Source organism: Eumetopias jubatus, unplaced genomic scaffold, assembly GCF_037043125.1.
Source record: "Eumetopias jubatus isolate StellerSeaLion01/CBP00866 unplaced genomic scaffold, mEumJub1_p1.0 scaffold_9, whole genome shotgun sequence".
Classification (NCBI taxonomy): domain Eukaryota; kingdom Metazoa; phylum Chordata; class Mammalia; order Carnivora; family Otariidae; genus Eumetopias; species Eumetopias jubatus.
In genome coordinates, this window is record NW_028274815.1 from 139,349,335 (window position 1) to 139,366,701 (window position 17,367).

Below are 17,367 nucleotides of genomic sequence, written 5' to 3' on the forward strand. Positions count from 1 at the left end.
GAACCAAGTGGTCAAAGTTATCGGACAACGAGACGCATGGGAACCAGATCAGTTTTGCAACGTTCTAGCCAAAATTATGGAGGCTGGATTTAATCATGAAGAAACACAGGATGAACCCAAATTAAGGGACTTTGTACCAAATAAGTGACCCGCACACTTCACAAGCGTCGAGATCAGGAAAGACAGGGAAGAACTGAAGAACCACAAGGTCCTGGGTGAGATCCCATGACAGGAAAAGGTCACCCGTGAGAAAATGGTGACAATCAAGCATGGAGAAAATATTTACAAAAGAAGTATCTGCTCATGGGCTATCACCCAAACTATGCAAAGAACTCACAAAACCCAACAAGAATAAACAAACTGAATAAAAATAGGCCCAAGACCCAAACGGGCCCCTCGCCACAAAAGACATTCAGATGAGCACCCAAACACACGCTCCTCGTCCCGTGTCATCAGCGAAATGCCCATGACAACGGCAGTGAGATGTCTGCACACCCATCAGAAGGACCCAAACCCACAATGCCGACAACACCGAACACAGGCCAGGACGCGGGGCAGCAGGGGTTCTCATGCGTTGTGGGCGGGAAGGCAACATGGCGCAGCCTCTTCGGAAGGCAGTTTGGTGTTTTGCTGCAAAACTAAACATACTCTCACCATACGATCCAGCAATCATGCACCGTGGTATTTGTCTAAAAGAGTTGAAAGCTCACGTCCACACAAAACCTGCGCACGGGTGTTTAAAGCGGCTTTATTCACAGTTGATAAAACTTGGAAGCGACCAAGGCGTCCTTCAGCCTGCGATGGACAACTACACCGTGGTCCATCCAGACGATGGGATAGGATTCAGGGCTGACAAGACATGAGCTCTCAAGCCCTGAGAAGACAGGGAGGAAACCAGACGCTTGTCACTCGGTGAAGGAAGCCCATCTGAGAAGGCCACACGCCGTGGGATTCCAACTCTGTGACCTTCCGGAAAAGGCACAAGGACGGAGACGTAAAGAGACCAGTGGTCGTTGGGGTGGCGGGAGGTAGGGTGAGGGCAGTGGGGGATTTCAGGGCAGGGAGACTACTCTTGTGTGACGCTCTAAAGCTGGACGCACGTCACGATGCGTCTGTCCACGCCCGCAGAGCGCACGGCGCCCAGAGTGACCCGGGGGTGAACCACGGACTTGGGGTGATGACGGCGTGTCCGTGTAGGCTCATCCTTGTGCGACCTACACCATTCCGGTGAGTGATGTGGACGACGGGGAGGCCGTGCGTGTGGGGGCAGCGGGCACGCGGGAAACCTCTGTGCTTTCACTCAGTTTTGCTGTGAACCTAAAACTGCTCTAAAATGTAAAGCTCATTATAATTTTTAAAAAATTAAATTCTGAAAAACAGAATCAGATAAGGTCTTGCCAACAGCCTATCACACCGGTGACTCATTGGCGGAGTGCAGGGGCTCACAGAAGCACTCTAGTATTTCCCTAACTTTTCCGTGGGTCTAAAATTAGTTCAAAATAAACAGTTTTTTTAATAAGACGTATCCCAAGGAAATACTCCTAAACTAAAAAAAAGGAGCTAAAGAGCTGAGCACTACTCTGGTGAAGAACAGCAGAAGCACCCCCTAAGCCCAAGAGCCCGCAAAGCGACAGTGTGGAGGAGCCCCCCCGAACAGTCTTTGGCGACCCGTTTCCCTCCACTGTGTCGCACGGGGTGCCGTGCTTCCACCACCAGGTGCTGCCCCGCGCCCAGCTCTCCCTGCGGGTCTGGAAGCATATGCTTTTCCTACTCTGCAGCACGCACTCTGGACAGATCCTAACACCCACGTCAAAGTTAGTCAACGCGCTCTTCCCGTCTGCCTCCCACCCCTCCCAGCACCAAGACCCCAGCAGCCAAAGTGGCCAGGGAGCTGGTCCCGTGAGCAGAAGGCCAGATCCGCCAGAAAAACGGGAACCCAAGCTCTCACAAGCAAGGAGAGGGGGAGGCTGGGAAGCAGCCCTGCATGCAGACTACCACCAGAGTATTGACAGGAGTGCAGAGGGCTGTCTTGGACGCAGGAAGGGTGGTAACGCACGCGTGCGCACCTGTACTTGCACGAGCGCCCCCAGGGCCTGGAAACAGGGAGCCCCACAGCATCCAGCACACACAGAGCTCAGAGCCCGGCTTCCACACGCCATCCCCCCCTCCCCGAAGGGAACCAGGTTCCTGGCAAAGTGCTGGAGGGGCAGGGAAGCACCAGAGGCTCCGGGACGCCACTCATGCCAGTCAGACCAGGATGCTTCAACAATGAGGGAGACACTTCAAAAGGATATAAAAACCAGCTTGAAGGAGCTTCCACTGCCCACATCTAGAAATAATGAGAGTATTGATTACAACCCACTGAACACAACAGGTGTCCATGGTCCCTGCCACTGTGGTGAGCCAACAAACGGATGGACGGAGGAGGGAGAGCTCTTCGTACACAGAAGACAACTAGCAAACGCAGAAGGCACCACTGGCACCTCTGACAGTGGCCATGGAGGCTGGCGGGCGTCAGCAACGGATGCTGAGGCTGGAGGAGGGGCAGCATCTGCATAATCCTGGAACATCTCCTTACTAAATGCCAACAAACGCTGGCGGAACCACAGAGACGACCCTGGAGAACGTGGCTGAGCCGAGTGAAGCTGTGACCATGGTGCGGGTCAGCAGGAAGGTCCCCACACGCAGGCCTCCTGATGTGACGGACTCAACAACAGGGTACCCACCGAGACGGAGGCGTCTCTGCCAGTCACCAGACCCAGCCGGAGGGTCACCTACACACACAATCCCATCCTCTTCAGCACTGTCCAGAACGGGCACATTCAGACAGAATCATGCGGCGTGCCAGCCGGATGCCCCACACATCCCTGCTGGGAGCCAAAGATGCTGCCGGGCTGCGGGCGAGGTGGGAGCAGGTGGGAGGACAGGACTTCCTGCCTGGGAGGCTGTGGGGCATCGTGCCAGACGGGGCCCCACAGCGCCGACCTTCGGGTGTGCAGGGTATCCCATCACAGGAAGACTATATACGGTACATACGCGTAGTACACACACTCACACGCACGTACACGTGAGACACCGTGATGAGGTGCATGGGATGCAACGTTCAGAACCAAGAATCTAAACTAATGGAGTTCTGTGTGCTACTCCTCCAACCTCTCTGCAGGTTGAAACTATTTTCAATTAAAAGAGGCTGTATTTTTTAAAGTAAATCACTACATTCTGGGAAGGCAGCAACAGGGGCAGCAGTTTCTGGATCTTCCCAAAGGCCCACGTAAGACTTACGCAACCAGACGACAAAACCTAAAACAAGCAGACGGTATTTAGAGCAAAGTCAGCGGAGATAAGCCTCAGGCAGCCACAAGCCTGAATGGTACCACAAAACCGTGCAGGACAAGCTAGAGAAACATCAACAGGCACCACCAGGCCTGGAAACCCCAGGAGCCAGCAGGCCTTCAGAAAGGCAGGCAGCGGCTGAGGGCCTCACGCAGACAAGACTGTGAGGCAGGATATCGAAGGCTAGCGGGACAGAGGCAGTGGAGACCAAGGGCAGTCTGGGAACACAGGGGGGAGGGGAGCAGTGCCGTGGGCCTGAGAGACAAGCAGCCGCGCCTCCATCACCACACAAAGACCACGTCAGAAGGGCTCCGAGTGGTTCACAGACGACCTCAGACACCTCCTCCTCTTAAAAGTTCAAGAAAACTAAATTCGCATGAAAGGAGAACAGGAGAGCACTAAGAGCAAATCCCACACGAGTCAGTACTAGGAAAAAGAAGGTAAGGAGGATGAATGACATCTCAACAGACAACGGAAAACACCGTGAATGCCTATTAAAAAGACAGACCGGAACTGTAATGTTCTACCATAAAACAACTTAAAACATATTAAGAAAATGGTAGCCATCATGAGAAAACAACATAAGCCGGAATCCGCAGAACTGAGGAGGTGCCAGAGTCAGGAAAAATTAGAAAGGAGACTGAGGAACGAAGGCCAAACCACGAGAGCAGAGCCTCGAGCCCGAGAGAGGCCACCTGAGGCAGGAGCGGCTTGGAGGGAAGCATGAATGCCGACGGCAAAGTCAACACAACGTCCCACAGCTGGGAGCCCCAAAGAGGAAGCCAAGTAAACCCAACAGGAGAGAAGGTTTTCCCAAATAAAAACACACCTCAAACTGCTGTTGGAGGGACTCAACCCAGGATAACCAATTCCAAGTAAAATTAAAGACTCTTAAAAAAAAAAAAAAAAATCCTTTGGGCAAAAAGAACGCATGATATACAAGAAAAATAAAATTAGACCATCATCAGGCTTGAAGAGCAACACTTTATGCCGGGAATAAATACCCAAGGTAAAACAGTTATGGTTCTCGAGTAAAGAAAATGGGAGCCAAGGATTTCAAGGCCATTGACACAGATCTTTAGGTACACAGGACACAAACTGTCATCCGCGTGTAAGAACTTGGGGATGTTGTCCCCACAAACCCTCCCGAAGACTGTGGCAGAGAATGAGACTCAGAAAACCAAAAGGACTGCACAGACACCACCAGTGCTAAACACACAGTCACTCAAGGAAAGAACGCCGAGGGAGGGTGAAAGGAACAGAGGCAAAGACGTGACAGCTAGACCACGTACGACTTCAGCGGTGAGTAAAGAATGTGCGCAGGCTATGATGGGCCACATCACAGCCCAGCCCACCCGAGGAGGAAGACCTTGCTCCCACCCTGGCACCCAGCCCACCCAGCCCACCCAGCCGAGAATAAAAGCCTTTCCCTGGGAGGAAAGCTTACTCCCGAGAATAAAAGCCACCCCGACAAAGCCTAAGACCAAACGGGGACAGGGAAGGCGGAGTGTGCAGGGGATTCCTACCAGGTCCCAGGGGCACCAACACCAAAGTGAAAAACAAAGCATACAAGTCCAGATACCACCTGCTGAAACAAAAACCAGCACTCTTGAGAAGAAGACAAAGCTGGTCTCTCCTCCTGTCCTCCACAATATCCAGCACTGAGCAACAATCACTAGACATGCAAAGAAACAGGAACACGAGACCCACCGCTGGGGAGAAAAGCAGGGACCAGAGACTGACGCTGAGGCAGCCCAGATGCTGGCCTCGAAAATGCACTAAATCAGCTTTTAAACACAGGCCAAAGGCATGATGCCCCGGAAGATGTGCTCTCAATATGTGAGCAGACAAGGAATCTTAGCAGAGTCAGAAACCCTAAGAGACACCGACTAGACACCTGGAGTCACAAACACACCAGTGAGTGAGAGCTTCACTGGGCGGCTTCACGGCTGCCTCTGCCAACGACACAACCCCGTGTGGTCAGGGGGTCTGAAGATTTATACCAGGAGAGACTGTCCTTGTGAGGACACAGAGAAGAAAAATGAAAGAAAACTGAACAGTGTCAGAAACCCAAGGGCAACATCATCAGGTCCAACATACGTGTAATTGGAAACCCCACTCAGAAAAAACAGACTGCAGCAGGAAAAAAAATTTTGAAGAAATAAAGGCCATAATGTCCCAAATTTGAGGAAAAAACACTGACCTACACATCAAAGAACCCCGAGCAGGCTAAATGTCAAGAGAACCCAGTCCAAACACAATCCAAACTTCTAGAAATTGAGAAGATAATCTCAAAGCAGCCAGAGAAGGGAGAAACAGCAGGTGCAGGGCACAAGCGTAAACCTCAGTGGGGCCAGGAAGACAACAGAGCTGCCCCTTTCACAGGAAAATGATGCTCAAACGGATATTACAACTATTTCTCAGATTTAAGGATAAGAGTTTTGCAATTTTGGGAAACACGCTGGGAAACCTCCCACCTTTTTTGTGATCTGGAACAAGACAGCCCAGCATTCAAGTGGGAGTGTCCTTGGAGGAGTGAAAGACGTCAGGGGTAAGACAGAGGGGCCCAGGGAACAGGCGAGAAAGTGCAGAGTATGAAGGGTGCCCAGTCCTTGGGCACACGTATCCTTAGTGTGTCCTTCCCAAAAATTAAATGCCATCTATCTGGATACACTCAGCTTATCCAACAACGTAGAAGAAAATAAATCTTAGGGGCGCCTGGGTGGCTCGGTCGTTAAGCGTCTGCCTTCGGCTCAGGTCAGGGTCCCAGGATCCTGGGATCAAGCCCCACATCAGGCTCTCTGCTCGGCGGGAAGACTGCTTCTCCCTCTCCCACTCCCCCTGCTTGTGTTCCCTCTCTCGCTGTGTCTCTCTCTGTCAAATAAAAAATAAAATCTTCAAAAAAAAAAAAAGAGAGAGAGAGAAATCTTAAATGAGAAAAACACTGTCAACCCAGAATTTTATATTCAGGGAAAATATTCGAAATTGAAGGAGAAACACTGGCCCTTTCGAGTAAACAGAAGTCAAGAGAACCCATCATCAGCATACCACACAAGAAACGCTGGGTGCTGCCCTTCAGGCCACTGGAAACGCTGCTAGCGCAAGCCCGGACCAGCACCGCACCGCCGGAAGCCGTGACCTCGTGTCAGTGGGAAAGGCCAAGTGTGCTTTCTTCTCATAATTTACTTAAAAAATTAGTGATGATCTAAGCAAAAGTAACAACACCCTAAGGTTGGGTTTGTAACTAGGTAAAGATATCACAACGAACAAAACAAGAAACTAACAAAATCAGACAAACAGAAATGGGCAAGGGCCCCTTTCCTTCCTCCAGGCCTGCGTCACGCGTGCTGCTCCAGGCCACCCTTCCAACAGAGTCTGCCTGCGCTCCCTCCACCAGCAGTCCAACCTCGCGGCACCCTACCCCGGCCAGCAAACCTCCTCTCGGACAGAACCGCCAGCTCACGGCATCTCCACGACAAGCCCACGTGAATGTCGTACAAATATTCCAAAGGAGAGCCACATGTAAATGCAAGAATCCCGTCCTCGGGTGTGTCCGCCCACCTGGAGCTGAGCCAAGAGGTGCTCCCAGGCCCCGCATGCCCTCGAGCGCTGCTGCGCTGCGTACCTCTGTCCCCGAGCCCGGTCCTGGGGAGTCCACTTTCCTCTTTTTCCTGGGCCCGATGGCGGCGAGGGCGGTGAGGTTGGCATCACGCTGCCGCATCTGAGCCAGCTCTTGTTGCTGCATCTTCGTTTTATAAGAGAAACGAGACTGTCATTTCCTGCATGTTACCTTTTACTACAAAAGTAACAGCAAAGGATCTTTGGAAATTGTCTAAATTAAAATTTCTTCACTGTTTTGACTATAACGGTTAAGCTTATCCTACAATCAGAAAAATCATAAACCAAAACAGATGCTCATCTTGAGAAGCTCAGAAAATACAACAAACTGTGTATATGTAAAGGCTAAAGGCACGCAATGAGAAATTACTGTCACCCTGAGGAGGACACAGTGTCCACACCTCTGCAAACATCTATCGCTCTGTCACAGAAATGCCACCTTTCTTCCCCTTTCTTTGGCTGGACAATTAGGTTATATAAGAACCTATTCCCTCTCTGTCCCTCTCTGTCAAATAAATAAAATCTTTAAAAAAAAAAAAAAAGAATCTATTTCCAAGCATATAGTAAAGATTTTTTACTAAAAGAGCTTACCTCTTTTGCCTTCTGTTTCAACCTTAATTGTTCTGGATCTTCTTGTCTGGATCGAGACTATTTTTTAAAGTAAAAACAAAAACAAATTATGATCTAAATGTCTATCATCTAACAAACATGCTATCTTATTCACAATATAATATCCAGATCATACGACAGAACGTATACTACATTTTTAAATGCTTATTTACAGCCAGAAGATGAAAATTCAGCCTGCACGTCATGGGAAAAAACAACCATTATTCTTAAGAAAATCAATCCCACTGGAGAAGAGCACAGAGGCGGTCATCACCATGCCCACCAGGCACAGGAACCTGACAGATGGTGTGCCAGGACGACCCGCAGGGACCTGGACTCAGGTCCACATCCCACCCGCGGCCCCCTCCTAAATCACACACATCACATTTTCTGCAGGGCCAGCCCCCCAACACCACGCTGGCCTCCCGGAGCCCCGCGTGTGCGCGGGTGCCCAGGGCAGGGAACAGTCCTGCCCAGTGAGGTGCAGGTACTTGCCTTGGCCGCTCGCATAAGGATTTCTCTCTCCTGCTCGTCTTTCCTCTGCTTTTCAATTTGGTCGAGCTGCTCAAAAAATTTGAGCTGAGCCCGGACGTCACTTGCCTGCTCATATCTGTCATCATCCTACAAAAAGGTAAAAAAACATGGTCATAAATTTGAGGACTGGGCTGAGCAGGCTACACACCAGCCCACCTCCCAAAGCAAGTCCTACAGAACCTCCATGCACCCAACCCCTCGTCCCCAGACGGCCTGCGTGCTAACACGCAGACAAGCGATTGTCAGGAGAGCTGTGCTAGGGCTCAGGGGGGTTTCCACCTTACACACTTCGGTATCATTTGATTCTTTAACTGCCACTCCAACAGCACCAGCCTCACTCAGTTGGGCCCCTCCGACTTGTACTCGTGTGAGGGAGGGAAGAGGAAGGCAGACCCGGCCCCGCAGCCGGCCCCCTGGACCCTCCACAAACAGGACAGTGGTCCGAGTCACAGGAGCAGGTATGAACCAGAGCCACTCGGTCTGCAGGGCTAGCTCGAGGCCGCAGGGGCACAGGGTAGAACTGGCAGAGGCTCTGCGACCTCCAAGGCTGGACAAGCCACGTCTGCCCCAGCCCCAACCCAGGCTAGACCCCTGCCGTGCATCCTCATGCAAGCCAGGCTTCCTTCCCCAGCCAGGGCACACAGCGCCCGAGACCACCGTGGGCTAAGAGAGGCGGCATCTCCCCCAAAATGTAGTTCCAAGAAACATTCCCGTGCCGCCCTCCCACGCCTGGTGCGGGAATAGGCTTCCCAGCAGTGCTGACTTTGAGTCCACGGCAAGCGCAACCTCTTCAGGAGAACAGCGTGTTACCTTGTAAGAGAAGTTCTTCTGCTGAGCCGTTTCTGATATTTTTTCTACAAGGTTCTGTAGCCTCTGCTGGGTGGCGTGGGATACATAACTCACTACGTCTGGATGCAACTCCGTGATGCCGTGTTTTTTACCTGGGGGTAGGCAACACTTTACAAACGTCGCTGTTCTCTCGTCCACTGCTCAGAGCAACGTGAGGGCAGCCCAAGCAGGCCCTCTGGGTGGGACGGGGTGGTCTACATCACTGCCACTACCTGAGAACCACTGGCATCAACCACGTAGGACATGGGCAAAAGGGGGAACAAGGCACCAGGCATGTTCGCTGGGGCCTACGTGCCCCGCCAGGGAGCCATCAGCAGAGGGCGGCTCCACGGAGGACTATGGCCACGCGGGCACACCAGAGGTCGGGGGACGGCCACAGCGCGCCCACATACCTATTTCTAAGATTCTTCTTTGTAAAGGCGCTGGTAAGAGGAAGGTTTCGTCCTTACAGGACCGTGTCAGGGTGCCCACTAATTCAGAGTTCGTGGCTAATATTCGTGCACTTTCTTCCGACAGGTTTACTCCCGCCATCGAGGCCACATCATTGATGTCATCGTCATCCCTTCAGAGAAGACAATGCTGACTGAGCAAGGGGCACGTCAGGAGGTGTACTCGGGGGGCATAACCTAGTGGGACCCTGTGGTAGAAAGCATGCGGACGCCCCTCCAGGCATGCGTCCCAGCAGCTCCCGCCTGCACTATGCTGTCCCCGGAACAAGGAGGCCTAGCGATCTTCTCTGAAACTGTTCTTTTAAAGGAAGACCCGCCAGGGGTTAAAGCCGCACAAGTTCTGGCATGAGGACATGTGCAGAGGGCTCCCCAGGCAGGACTAAGTTGAGGGAGCAAAACCCAGCAACACTGTCCTCACAGCTTCTAGGAGTTTCTTCCAAGTGAAACCTTTCTTAAAAAATCAAAGAGCATTAATTTATTCGTAAAACAGTCACAGTTATGGAAAAGCGGGAATACGGGGTGCAGGGCTCTCTTCTTCCCGAATCACCTACGGGGAAGCTGCCAACCTGACTCCCCGCGCCCCACCCCGAACACCCCATGTGTGCTCCCTGCGCCCAAGGGCGTCCCCTACGGAGCAGCCGGGCGACCTCTGCAAAGCAGGCTGCCAGCCACGCTCACAGCCCCTCCGCGTGGCTCTTCAGCCTCCTTAGCCTGGAACACTCTTCAGCCTTTCCTTGGCTCTCGTGCGCGTGACACCTGCAAGGCCACAGGCCAGGCGTCTTGCAGCACGTCTGTGTCCCCATTTGACTGATGTCCCCTCCCCTCATGACAAGAATGTCCCACAGCCCCACACAGGCTGGGTTTCCTTGGTCCCTTCCTGATGCGCTCCGAGCTCCAACCCTCGGGGGTCCCTGCTGGTTTCCCCTTTTCCCCTAAGCTTCCCGTTTATTCATTCCATGGACTCGTGCTTTCCCATCTCAGCCGGTAGCAGTCTGTCACTACACACACAGGCGGGGGAAAGGACGCCCTTCCAGGCGACTTCTGTCAGCTCTACCGCGTGCCCATCCACCCCAGCACTGCTTTCTGACCTAACAAGATGCACCAGCTCACACTGCAGAGACCCCAGAGCCAGCCCTTCTAAGGTGTCTGGGTCATGAGAACAGAACGGCTCTCAGAAGACATGGTCTGAGCGCTGGGTGTGCTCGCCACCACCCCAGGTGCCTCCAGTGCACAGGGCAAGGAGCTTTGTCTCCTTCCCCCGATGTCCAGACGCTGAACCCCGAGCTAACACAGCACTGCAGAGACCATCCTAACTCCCTTCCCCTGCAGGAAGACAGCAGGGTTCCCAGGGGCCTCTGCTCTCTTACTTCTCTGACCTGCAGGTGGACCCCCTCCCCGCCCCACCGGGTGCTGGCCCTCCGTGCCAGACCGCCCAGGCACAACACCCTCCCCACGCCAACCCTGCTCCACCAGCCAACAGCTTCAGGGATGCCATCTGGGAGGGGGCAGCCCCGTGAAAACCCCCGAGACACGCGCCCTTTCCTGCTGCTTCCCCATTATCCACGTCAGCTCTACAGCCTGTGTACCGCGTGTCCCTGACACGTAGCCCCTTGCCTGGCTGCTCATCAAGAGCCCACAGTACAGCATTTCTGGAAGTTAAAGAAGGGCAAGTGAAGCGTTCTGCTCTATAGCCGTGATGTACTCAAAATACTGACGCGCAACATCACAGCGACAGGTTTTCTATTAGTTCATACGCCAAAGAACACTGGTTTACTTCCTGCTACGTGTCCACAGCAAACCTCCCCATACTAACTCCGTGGGAAAACGTGTACACAAAGGTCAAAATGAAGCATGGAAAGAATACGGTATCGAAATTAGAGCAGCTGGTGCCACTCAGGCAAGGCCGGCCCCGGGACACAGGCTCCCGCCCCGCCATGCACCCCGGGGTCGCTCTGCTCAGTGTGCGCAGGCCCACTCCTTACCGAAATGAGCCTCCCCCAGGCTCCTTGAGTTTGTTTTTCTGCGCAGCAGCTGCTTGAGCCGAGACAGCAGAGAGAGCTTTGGTTCCAGGTAGCACAGCGGGCTTCACCACAGGGACTGCAACACAAGACACCAACGGTATACCCACCAACACGCTGGGGCACACTCTGCAGAAGCCACCGCAGGCTCTGCTGGGAGGCACCACCGCTGCTCCGGACCCTGCTGGCCGGAGGGGAGGGCATCACCGCTCACCGGCCACGACAAAGCCGGTAAAAACGCCAGACTCCCGACCGAAATCATAGGCCACAGAACAGCCTCTCAAGCACTTACTCTCCTGAAACTCATCACGCTTTTTCAAGTGCAGGAGAGGCTTGGGACATAAGCCAGCAGCGCTAACCGTATCTGACTCTGGACCCCCTCCCCCGACCGAGGCCAGGAGGTGATGGCCGCTCAGGGCTCCACGTGCAGGTAACGGCACCAAACGGGGGGCCCTCACCTGGCTGCAGCTGGTTCAGCTGGATCTGCTGGGGCGCGGTGAGCACGATGCGGCTATGAGGCTGCCGGAGCGCGACCATGGGTGTCTGCGTCAGCGTCACCTGGGGCGGGCGGATCAGCGCTCCGGGCTTGGGCGGCTGCTGGATCACCTGAGGCAGAGCCGCCGGCCCATCAGCACAACTCCCCCAGGGCCGCCAGCACCCGTCCCCGGCCAGGGCCCCGCCAGGACCGGCACACCCGCGTCAGGCGCCACACGAGAGGCAGGTTCTTGAGGCAGATCTGCACATGGGGCCTGAGGTCCTGAGGTCATTGCAGGGAGGAGGCAGGCTGACTCAGCAGTCCAGCATGGAATACGCCTTCCCCGACAAATCTCAGCGCGGGGGATACCACTGCTGGGGGCTGCAGGGCACGTTTTCTCCACATCCGTCTCTAAGAAGTGCGCTGCCTTTTACACCAGGGGGAGGTCAGATTTCCCAAGTCCTGCCCTGAATTCCGTACTCAAGGTAGAGCTTCTCAGACCGCCTCTCCATGGGGACCTGCCCGCACTCACCACCCGAGGCTGCGCTCGGGGAGACGCCCTCAGAGCAGAGTCTAGCCCCAGCCATGTCCCTGCTACCCCTTATCCCAGGCCTGCGCGGCACGGCACCGCCCTGCCTGGAGCCCTGTCAGCTGGAGCGCGCTCCCACCTCTGCCCTGCTCAAGGCGCCAGCCGTGTAAGGCCCTGCGCCCGGCCTGGTGCTGCGTCCTGCACAAGCAGCACTCCCCGAGCTGGGGAGACACCGCCTGGCCCAAAAGCTCTGGGGCCAGAGAAACAATTGTTTCTAAATGTTACAAAGGTGACCTGCTGCGTATGCCCTGGACTACGGGACACTCACTGAGGGGACGGGGCAGTGCCCTGCAACCAAACTATCTCGGCAACAAACCTACGAAAACTCACACCATAAAGGAGAGTCAAGACAGCTATCGCCTCAAGATGTGCGTGTCAGGTTTTGCCATAAACTCAGGGAAAAGCCTCCCGTTTGCGTCTCTACAGGCTTCGAGGCAGGGAATGGGCCAGGTTCGGGCCTGATCACACTGCTATCCCCCCAAACAGGCACAGCACGTCTGGCAGGACCAGGGAAGCGGAATGTAGAAGCGACCCTGCTGATCAGGACAGCCTCTGACCATAAACCACAAACACAGGTCAGGTCGTTCACAACCACGCCCTAAGACTCACCTTTCAAGGAAAGATGACCACCCACCGAGAGACCTCACCTTTTACGTAAATTAGCCCCAGTGGTGAGGGCAGTCCTGTACTTAAAAATCTCTTCCCCTCGGTGTGAAAAAGACGTGAGGGAGCCCTGACTTCTCACGCACACCTTCGCCCGGCCCCGTGCCCTGCACCGAAGTTCCCAGCCCCGCAGGTGAGATGCTCTCATCCACCAGTCAATGCAAAGACAGAGGCTTTCACGCGAGCAAGTGGGCAAACAGCCTAACGGACTCTGGTCGCTCACTCTGTTCTTAAGTGGCCACTACAGTAAAATACATTCTACAGCCCACTATCAAGTGACAAGGGAGCCTGAGCTGTGCAGGTTTTTTAACTGTAGAGGAACTAAATCCCCTTGAAAGTTTAAAAAAAAAAAAAAGTCAACTACCTTTCTACGTTTGGGGAGCCCAGCTGCCCAGCACATTTAAAATGCAACTCTTCCCAGCAAAGACCTCCCTTTTCCAGCTACAGAACTCAGAAAACTGGACCCACACGGTAAATCGGCCATCAGTAACATGTAGCTTTATCTCACTGAGGCCCAAAGAGCGGATGCAGAGCTGGGTTCGAGGCCGTGAGACAAAAGGCCTAGCACCCTCTGCCTGATGCACCATCACCAGGCACACACTGTTTTCTGTCTTGGGGCAATGCTCCTAATCAAAGGTAACACCCTGCTAAAGATTCACTACAAACACACCATGTTCATTTAAGCCACAAATACCCGCAAACGATACGGGTAACAGACCAGTGGGTTAAGAGCCAACGTGCTTATTTCATCTTCCTGAGAACTCACTCACCAACTTGCAGGGCCTCGGCCTCTAGTTCATGCCTGAACTACTCAGGTAGCACCCGCACTTCCCCTGACGGGAGATTTCCTGCCTACTGGGAGGAGGCTTCCCTGCGCCGTGGCCAGTGTGTTTAAGAGGCAGGCGGGGGTGGGGGGGAGGGCAGGCAAGGCTCTCGCCTTCATACCAGCGGCGTGGGCTGCCCCTGCTTGCCAACGCCAACCTGTGTGGGCTGCGTGAGGCTGATGACAGGGGGCTGGAGAGCGCTGCTCACGGTGGCTGCCGTCTTCCCGGCTGTGCGCTGGACCGAGCTGCTCAGCACCACGGCCGTGAGCGCGGTGGTGGCCTGCGAGGCGGGCGGCGGCTGCTGCTGGCTCTGCTGGATGAAGGCTGCGGAGTCGGGGGTCAGCTGTCTCAAGGCGGGCAAGCTCCTCTGGGCGGAAAGACAGACACGGGGTCGGCGGCGGCTCGGGCACCGGGTTCCTTCCTCACAAACCCAGAAACTTGCAACTCCGAGAAACAAGCCTCAAGCTCAACCAGGCCGATTTTAGAGCCTTGACGCCTCTGCCCTGATGTTGGTGTTGGCATCTGGCACTCACGGACCCCCAAGCCCGACATCACCAAGCAGGATCATGCTCCGTAAGAACCAAATAAAATTTGTTTAGAAAAGAGAAAGAGAAAAGCAGTAGATCTGAAATGCTCTTAAGAATGTCATGACGGCAAAGCTTACTCAAGAGGGCCGACCTGATGCCCCTGAGCCCTGCTCCTCACTGGTGAGCCCCGCCCCATCAGCCCTCCTGCTGGTGAGCACCTCCTTGCACCGCCACAGGTGTGGGGTCAGGGGCCTCACATGGCACAGAAGAGCCTCCTGACAAGAACCTTAATGAGCATCACAGGGCACTTTCAGCCCTCAAGCCCGGCGGGGACACCCGCACGCCCCTCCTCCCCTCCGACAGGCCTACTGCAACCTGCCAGTGCACAGGGCTGCACGGGGGGTTCACAATTACCTTCAGGAAAGGCACAAGGTAAGGTTGAGGTGAAGAATTAAGTTCTCGGTATAATCTACTAGTGAAATCTTCTGCTTCGATTTTTCCATCCTTAAAAACAAAAATCACAACGAAATTCTCCCGTGAATAGACGTTAACACACAATCTCTCTGTTCAGCATGTGCTGGTGTCCTGTGTGCCAGGTCTTAGGTGGAACACAGGGGACAACACAGCAGAAGTCAGGAGACACAAAGACCCACACCAAGCCTCCAGGAGGAAGCCCAGGGCACGGAGGAAAGCGAGTGCCCAGACAGGAGGGGGCATGACTCTGTTCTGGAAACCAAAGCAAGTGTGGTCTGAGGGCAGGAGGCAAAGAGAGGTGGGTAGGGATGGGACATCACGGGCCATCCTCGAGATGAGGCCGACACCTGGGGTCCCCACAGGAGGACATGAGCCTCTGCTGGACCTGTGGCCTTGGCGTCAGCATATCACCAGCAGCCAAACCCGGAGCTAGCTAATGCTAAATTCAAAGAGGGAGCAGCCAGCAGGGTCCAGAAAGCCAAGAGGTCCCATGAGAAGGGTGGAACGGGGGTCCTGGCCCCCTGACAGGAGCACAGCGGGGAGATGGGGGTGCAGTGCTGGACCATCTGGGAAGCAAGGGATGGAGAGAGCCAGCCAGCTCCCTTGGCAGGGCGGGGGGGGGGGGGGGGAGCCACAAGACAAGGGACCGTGGGGATGAAAAAGAGAAACATTTATTCCATTAGAAATTTTCATCAGAAGGTAGAATTGTTACAATTAAAACAAACAAAAAGCCAGGAGTTCATATTTCTCATGGGAGATAAGATCATTTTTCAATCTCTCAGTTCCCTGAAAATATTTAAGTATATGGTCTGAAACAATCACTTGCTTGCGGGAGCACAACCTCTTTCCTTCTAGACCAAAACCAGCGTGGGCTGCATGCGGGGCACAGAGCCAGCCCCTCGGAGGAGGATGCGATGTCTCTGAGAAGGACTGTCCCTCAGGCTGTCACTCCGGGGCCGAGGGCCTCCCCTCTGCCACCCACTCCCAGCTGGCTGCACCAGGAAGGCAGGCACAGGGAGCCAAGAACCTGAGCCGAAAAACCCCAGCAGCAGAAAGACAGAAAGCATCCAAAAGCCCAAAAACCACCAGGTTTCCTCAAGACAGATTTCAAAGGGAAAGAGAAGAGCAAGGAGGGACCATCCGGCCAAAGGAGACCAAGGATCGACCGCAGTGCCCGCAGTTGACAGAGCCCTGTGGCTGGAACAAGCTGTAAGCAGCAGGGGAGGCGCTGGTACCATGTGTGGCAACCAGGCTCTCAAGAGCCCCAGGGTCCCTGGGCTGGCAGGCTGATCACGTGCGGTGGTGATCTCTAACAAGTGCCCTTCCGTGCCGCAATATGTATGGGACGGGGTGGGGGGTGCAGCAGCCAGATCGGGTGTGACTCGGTCACTGGGGAAGCGTAGAGACAGGACACAGGGCTTCACCAGACTCTGCCTTCCGCTTCTGACAGGTCTGAAACTCTCCCGTTACAGAAGGTAAAGCAGAGACCTGAGAGAAAGCCTGTAAAACGCCCTGTCAGGTGTTTAAAAATGCTCCTGAGGCCGACGGGACACTTTCCAGTGGCCATCAACGGGACGCCCCGGGAAGCAGGCCAGGCTGGCAAGTGAGGCCACAAAGGGTCGGGGCGCGGGGCACTGGCCCCCGTGGCAGCCTCTCTGTGAAGTCCCCAGAAGGCCAGCCCGGGCCGAGCGCCCGGCTGGGCCACACACACCTGCGACAGGACTTGCCCTGCTCGGCAGCCCCCCGTGTGCCCCGCAGACGCTCTCAGGCCAAGGGGCTCAGGGCCGCACTCTTACCAGTAGGCTCTGTACTAGTTCTTTCACATTAGCAGCTGTCTCTGTGGACTGTTTACCGGATGAAGCCAGCTTTATTAACGTAGACAGGAAATTTTTACATTTCTTCACGTTTTCCATGGTTTCCTGGATTCAAGTTAAGAAGATACAAGTGAAAAAGCGTTAAGACAGATTTCCATCACAGGGCCAGGGTTAAGTGAAATGCGCATCTGTATATAAGAAGACTGTATTTATCCCCTAATGTTCTTTCCAGAAAACGCAGTAACTCTCACGGGCTGCTGATGGAGTAAACATGCCAGCTGAGGGCAGCGAAGTCCGCCCCTCACCCGGCCAGCAGCTCGACTCTCAGGAACGTCACTGGGTGCACAGCCACGAATGGAACCCAGAGGAACCCGTAAGATGTTCAGCATAACGTTGCTTTACCATAGAGAAACGCTCACGTCTGTTTAAGTGCACAGTAAGAGGAATTAAATTATGACATAGCTACTGAAGATGAGGGAAGGCCCTGAGCAACAAGACGAGAGAGCAGAGTCCAAACAAAGTGCGATCCCGGGGGCTGCGAGATGCGCATGTGCACAGGAAGCTACTGTGTGAAGACCGGGGATGTGGCGC

The 17,367-nt window shown here is 54.3% G+C and overlaps 1 protein-coding gene across 2 annotated transcripts in view; it reads right to left on the minus strand.

Moving 5' to 3' along the window:
• The window catches only part of TAF4 (TATA-box binding protein associated factor 4), a 67,879-nt gene that overhangs the window by 8,030 nt on the left and 42,482 nt on the right, over positions 1-17,367 (minus strand). The window contains exons 5-15 of one of the 2 annotated variants that reach the window (XM_088026822.1): positions 16,759-16,881; positions 14,903-14,992; positions 14,083-14,328; positions 11,869-12,016; positions 11,375-11,489; positions 9,336-9,505; positions 8,905-9,035; positions 8,056-8,181; positions 7,543-7,599; positions 6,959-7,078; positions 1,897-2,329 (exon numbers count right to left, since the gene is read on the minus strand). In XM_088026822.1, coding sequence (XP_087882948.1) covers positions 2,135-2,329; positions 6,959-7,078; positions 7,543-7,599; positions 8,056-8,181; positions 8,905-9,035; positions 9,336-9,505; positions 11,375-11,489; positions 11,869-12,016; positions 14,083-14,328; positions 14,903-14,992; positions 16,759-16,881 — 1,521 coding nt within the window. In that variant the 3' untranslated portion in view covers positions 1,897-2,134. Of the gene's footprint in view, positions 1-1,896; positions 2,330-6,958; positions 7,079-7,542; positions 7,600-8,055; positions 8,182-8,904; positions 9,036-9,335; positions 9,506-11,374; positions 11,490-11,868; positions 12,017-14,082; positions 14,329-14,902; positions 14,993-16,758; positions 16,882-17,367 lie in introns of those variants that run through there. The other variant, XM_028091200.2, reaches the window with a different exon arrangement.